Source organism: Leptonychotes weddellii, chromosome 9, assembly GCF_054177405.1.
Source record: "Leptonychotes weddellii isolate Sample4059 chromosome 9, ASM5417740v2, whole genome shotgun sequence".
NCBI lineage: Eukaryota > Metazoa > Chordata > Mammalia > Carnivora > Phocidae > Leptonychotes > Leptonychotes weddellii.
Genome location: NC_138377.1, coordinates 74035051 through 74041500, shown reverse-complemented (window position 1 = coordinate 74041500; position 6450 = coordinate 74035051). Strand labels below are relative to the sequence as shown.

The following is a 6450-nucleotide window of genomic DNA, read 5'->3' as shown; positions in this document are numbered from 1 at the left end:
ACCTGAGCCAAAGGCAGACGCTTAACCGATTGCACCACCCAGGCACCCCTCAAATAAATAAAATCTTTAAAAAATATTATTTTGATTAAAAAAAAGTATAAGTGACGTTGAGAATCTTTTCATCTATTTATCAACCTTTGGTATTTATTTTTCCTTGTTTTTTTCTTTTCCTTTACTATTTTTTTTTTTTAAAGATTTTATTTATTTATTTGACAGAGAGACACAGTGAGAGAGGGAACACAAGCAGGGGGAGTGGGAGAGGGAGAAGCAGACTTCCCGCGGGGCAGGGAGCCTGACGTGGGGTTCGATCCCAGGACACCGGGACCATGACCTGAGCCAAAGGCAGAAGCTTAACCGACTGAGACACCCAGGCGCCCCTCTTTACTATTTTTTTTAATTACTGCTTTTTAAATTGTGTGTGTGGGGGGGTGGGTGTTTTTAAGTAGGCTCTACACCCAACATGGGGCTTGAACTTATGACCCCTAGATCAAGAGTTGCTTGCTCTATGAACTGAGCCAGCCAGGCACCCCTTTGATGTTTTTTGCAAAGCCACATCTCTAGTGTCTAAAACCAGGCCTTGCATACTTTAAGCATTCGGCAAACACTGAACAAATGAGTGAATTTTTTTTTTTTTTTCTTTGCCTCTTTTCCTATTAGGCTGTTACTTTTTAAAATTTGGTATATAAGTGTTCCTTGTATAGTAAAGAAATTGGCTACTTTACGTGACTTATGATGATTTTTAGGTTGGATTATATTATTTATATTTATCAGCCTTTTTTATGACTTCTTGATGTCATCCTTCTATGGCAGGCTTAGCAGGGGATCCTTCACTCCAAGGTTAAAAAAATTAGTGCTTTCTTCTAGCTCCTTTATGGTTTTATTTTTCCATTTGACACTTTTATGTTTTTGGCCACCCAGAGGATCACCCCATGTTTTTGGAAATCTGTTGTCCCCCTCTACAATCCGATGGTTCTGGTAGTTGCTGTTGTAACCCACTGCTCCAGTTCAGCCCCTTGGGAATCAGAAGCTCCTTGCGTGTATATATAGGAAATTTCCCCAGCATACTGTATGTCTTATTACTGATGTTTACCTTGCTCACTTGGTTAAGGTGGTTCTGCCAAGTTTCACCATTGTAAAGTTACCACCTTTCTCTTTTGTGCTAAAATATATCTTGGGTGAGACACTTTGAATCTATATAAACCCTCAAATTTTCACCCAGTAATTTGGCATCCATTAGTGGATTTTGTCTGCAACACTTATTACTGTGGTGTTTGCTTAATCAGTGGTTTTTGTTATTCCTCTTACCTTCTACATTTATTAAATGGAATTCTACTCTAAGAAAGACCTGTCTCGGGGCACCTGGCAGGCTCAGTTGGAAGAGCATGCGACTCTTGACCTCAGGGTTGTGAGCTTGAGCCCCACATTGGGTGTAGAGATTGCTAAATAAATAAATAAATAAATAAATAAATAAGAAGGAGCTGTCTCTTCTCCCTCATTCATTTAAATAACCAATTATTATATCAGGATAGACACAGGACTATTAAGAATAAGTATCTCTGGGTCATAATGCAATACTATCGTTATGTATTTTGTTTTTGCTGTTAGGAGCTCTTTCAGGTTGGCTCCTGTGTTTTGGGGATGTCCTTTGTTGAGTATTGTTTTCTGGCATCACAAGATATTCCAGACTCATCTTGAATCAATCATTTCTTCAAGGTTCTCCTTGTTCTTTTTATTGGAGAATGGTGTTTAGAAATCAGTATCTGTGTACTAGGTATCCTCATTGCTTGTAGATACTCTCAGCAGACAGAACTAGCAAATATATATGTTTGTTTGCAAATATATTTATATTAATCAACACATACCCACAAATCTATAGTTCTGTACCTGTACATATATTAAAAACCATAAACTTATACTGATACCTCAGATTCCAATCCAGATTCCATTCAATTCAATCTACTTCAGGCTTCATTTTAGCTTTCCCCTTTTCCTTAGTTAATAACTTTTTTCTTCACCATTGAGAAACTCAGCTCATGATCTACAATATATTTCTGTTTAATTCTAGCATGCACATCAGTTTCAAATTGCTAATCTACGTCCCCCACCCCTGTGAAAAATACTTAGTATGTAGACAACAGGATTTCTGTACGGTACATTTGGTCTTATTTTTAGGTATCCAGTCAATATACTATTTACCTCAGTTATTTAGGTGAGTTCTTTTCTTCCCTGTCCTCTGCAGAGTTGCTAGGTTACTCATTTGTAATATAGTTGATTCCTTAGTATTTTTGGTTTGGGTCTCTCCCTCAAAACCCACACATTGTGGTTTTTATTTTTGTTTATTGCTTTATTATCAGAAATAAAATATATATCCTAAGTCAACTGCACAAAGTTTCTGAAAACTGTCATTAAATAATATTCTGTATGTTTTGGGGTGCCTGGCTGGCTCAGTCAGTAAAGCATGCAACCCTTGATTTCAGGGTCATGAGTTCAAGCCCCACATTGGGCATTGATCCAGCCTACTTAATTAAAAACAAATTTAAAAAATATTCTTTATGTTTTATTTTCTAATTTATTTTAGACATTACCCTAATAAAATTAAATACTGCATATTGAATGATTGTGAACAATATTAAAGCCAGAGACTCCTCCATTTGGATAGAAAACAAAATGTTAAAATGAACTGTAATGTAAAATCAAGATATTTCTGGAAAAGCCCAGATGTCTATCGACAGATGAATGGATAAAGAAGATGTGGTATACATGATATATATGTATATATATCATATATACATACACACAATAGAATATTACACAGCCATCAAAAATTTGAAATCTTGGGGCGCCTGGGTGGCTCAGTTGGTTAAGCGACTGCCTTCGGCTCAGGTCATGATCCTGGAGTCCCAGGATCGAGTCCCGCATCGGGTTCCCTGCTCAGCAAGGAGCCTGCTTCTCCCTCTAACCCTCCCCTCTCTCATGTACTCTCTCTCATTCTCGCTCTCTCAAATAAATAAATAAATCTTTAAAAAAAAAATTTGAAATCTTGCCATTTGCAAGACATGGATGGAACTAGACGGTATTATGCTAAGTAAAATAAGTCAATCAGAGAAAGACAATTATCATATTATCTCACTGATAGGTGGAATTTAAGAAACAAAACAGAGGAAAGGAAGAATAGGGGAAGAGAGGAAAAAATAAAACAAGATGAAACCAGAGAGGGAGACAAACCATAAGAGACTTTTCATCATAGGAAACAAACTGAAGGTTGCTGGAGGGGTGAGAGGTGTGGAAGGATGGCTTAACTGGGTGATGGACATTAAGGAGGGCATGTGATGTAATGAGCCCTGGGTATTATTATATAAGACTGATAAATCACAGGGGCGCCTGGGTGGCTCAGTCGGTTAAGTGTCTACCTTCAGCTCAGTTCATGATCCCAGGGTACTGGGATCAAGCCCCACATTGGGCTCCCTGCTCAGCGGGAAGCCTGCTTCTTCCTCTCCTGCTCCCCCTGCTTGTGTTCCCTCTCTCACTGTGTCTCTGTCAAATAAATAAATAAAATCTTAAAAAAAAAAAAAAAGACTGATGAATCACAACCTGTACTTCTGAAACCAATAATACATTATATGTTAATTTAATTTAAATAAAAAGGTTAAAAATATCCAAATTACCAAGAAATCATGGATTAAATTTCATATGATGTACTAAGTCTCTGAGGCAAAGAATGTACACGCTTTTGGGCGCCTGGGTGGCTCAGTTGGTTAAGCGACTGCCTTCGGCTCAGGTCATGATCCTGGAGTTCCGGGATCAAGTCCTGCATCGGGCTCCCTGCTCAGCGGGGGGTCTGCTTCTCCCTCTGACCCTCCCCCCTCTCATGTGTTCTCTCTCTCTCTATCTCATTCTCTCTCTCAAATAAATAAATAAAAAATCTTTAAAAAAAAAAGAATGTACACGCTTTTATTTTTTTAAGATTTTATTTATTTATTCATGAGACAGAGAGAGAGAGAGGGGGGCAGAGGGAGAAGCAGGCTCCCAAGGAGCAGGGAGCCCAATGCAGGACTTGATCCCAGGACCCTGGGATCATGACCTGAGCCGAAGGCAGACGCTTTAACCATCTGAGCCACCCAGGCACCCAGAATTTACACATTTTTTTTTTAAAGATTTTATTTTTATTTATTTGACACAGAGAGACACAGCAAGAGAGGGAACACAAGCAGGGGGAGTGGGAGAGGGAGAAGCAGGCTTCCCACCGAGCAGGGAGCCCAATGCGGGGCTCGATCCCAGGATCCTGGGATCATGACCTGAGCCGAAGGCAGACGCTTAACGACTGAGCCACCCAGGTGCCCCGAATTTACACATTTTTAATCAAGAGTCTAAGACCATAGGAGTGCCATACTGGCTCAATTGGAAGAGCATGTGACTCTTGATCTTGGGGCCATGAATTTGAGCCCCATGTTGGGTGTAGTTATTACTAAGAAAAAATAAACTATTAAAGAATGTAAGACTGTATTAGAGATTGGAAAAAGCTAGACTTTAGTATGAAAATCACAGATGAACACATAGGGAGTTGCACTTCAGAAATTTTAGGACATATGCAGAGAGCAGAATAATGCCCTCTCCCCGTGGAGGTCCAGTAGAACCTGTGTATGTTAGGATACATTGTAAAGGGAATTAAGGTTGCAGGTGGATATAGGTTACTAATCAGTTGATTTTAAAATAGGGAGATTATTCTGGATTATCTGGGTGGGCCTGATATAATCACAAGGATCCTGAAAAGGGTAAGAGTTGGTTGGATATGATGTGAAAAGGATCCAACTTGTCATTGCTGGCTTTGCAGATGGAGCCTTTGGAACTGGAAGCTAAAGAATGGGAGCAGCCTCTGGAAGCTGGAAAAGGAAATAATTCTTCCATAGAGCCTCCAGGAAGTAAGGCAGCCCTGCCAACACCTTGATTTTAGCCCAGTTTGAGACCTATTTCAGTCTTCTCATCTATAGAACTGTAAGATAATAAATTTGTGTTATTTTAAGCCACTGCATTTGTGGTAATGTTAGTACAGTAATAGAAAAGAAATACAAACATCAACCTACACTTGAACTTTATTTTTTAAAAGATTTTATTTAACAGAGTGAGAGAGCACAAGCCCCGGGAGCAGCAGAGGGAGAGGGAGAAGCCAGCTGCCTGCTGAGCGGCCTCTGGAATCATGACCTGAGCGGAAGGCAGATGCTTAACCGGCTGAGCCACCCAGGCACCCCCTACACTTGACCTTTTTTTTTTTTTTAAGATTTTATTTATTTATTTTGACAGAGAGAGACACAGCGAGAGAGGGAACACAAGCAGGGGGAGAGGGAGAGAGAGAAGCAGGCTCCCTGCTGAGCAGGGAGCCTGATGTGGGGCTCGATCCCAGGACCCTGGGATCATGACCTGAGCCACCCAGGCGCTCCTACACTTGGACCTTTTAAAGGTTCTAAATCTTGGTCCTTCTAGGGGCTTACTGACTTTATTCCCTTTATTCTCTTCCTTTTTGTCTATGCTACAGTCATTTCATTATTAATCAAATATCCTAGTTGGCTTTAGGTGTTTATTTTTTGGGGTATGTGCCACATAACTATGGTTCAAAGAGTTCTATACAACAATATTTGCCACTCTCTCCTCAATCCTGTTACCTTATTCCCATTCCTCCGCCTATTCCCACCCTTCTCATCTAAGACACCAATCCTTTTAATTTCTAGTTTATACCCCCCCCAACGCAGACACTTGTGTTTTCTTATATCCTCTTCGTTCTTACACAAAGGGTACTATCTATATTTTTGCCTTTAAGCAAAATTAACTTTCTGAAGTGCAGTAAATTTAGCACAAGAGTACTGAATGACCTTATGGAAATGCTGTTCTGCTTAAATGCTAAGGGCCAGATCGAAATGAATTAAAGCATTAAATGTGAGGGAACTGAAACACTGTAGCATAGTTAACTTTTAAGAAAATCTAATCCTTATCGTCAGTTAGGCTTTACACTAGGTACTTCTAATCACAGATCCTGGTAGCTGAATCTCACTAACTTTAGTAAACGTGGGTAGCGGGGGTGGGGGTGGGGGACTTGAACTGTGGAGTTGGCACAGACAAATCGGGCTGAGTGGGTGGGTGTGAGAACAGGAAGACATTTCCGTTGACAGGTCTGTGTGTTCCTAAGTCCTTGAATCCTGAAGCTTTCACTTGGGCATTTGCCTAACTATGCCACAGCATCGTGGTCTTGGTCCCTTAGCCGTAAAGGGGAGCCCAAAACTGTACTGTATTGAATGAGCGGCTCTAGATAGGCACTTTCCCAACGATGTACAACGCCGCCCAAAGTAGCCAGAAACAGGATAAAATATCATATCCGAGCCTAACCATTCCCTGAAGTGATCTCAATGTTCAGTGACCAGCACCCTCCCATCGCCTCCCTGCGGAAACGAATATTCCCAG

At 40.4% G+C, this 6450-nt stretch overlaps 1 protein-coding gene across 1 annotated transcript in view; it reads left to right on the top strand.

Annotated features, from left to right (window-relative positions):
- Positions 1-4960, top strand: part of EXD1 (exonuclease 3'-5' domain containing 1) — a 78722-nt gene extending 73762 nt beyond the window's left edge. The window contains exon 12 of the mRNA XM_081830955.1: positions 4832-4960. Within this exon, the coding sequence (XP_081687081.1) occupies positions 4832-4945 (114 nt within the window). The 3' untranslated portion in view covers positions 4946-4960. The remainder of the gene's footprint in view (positions 1-4831) is intronic.
- Positions 4961-6450: the final 1490 nt, after the last annotated feature.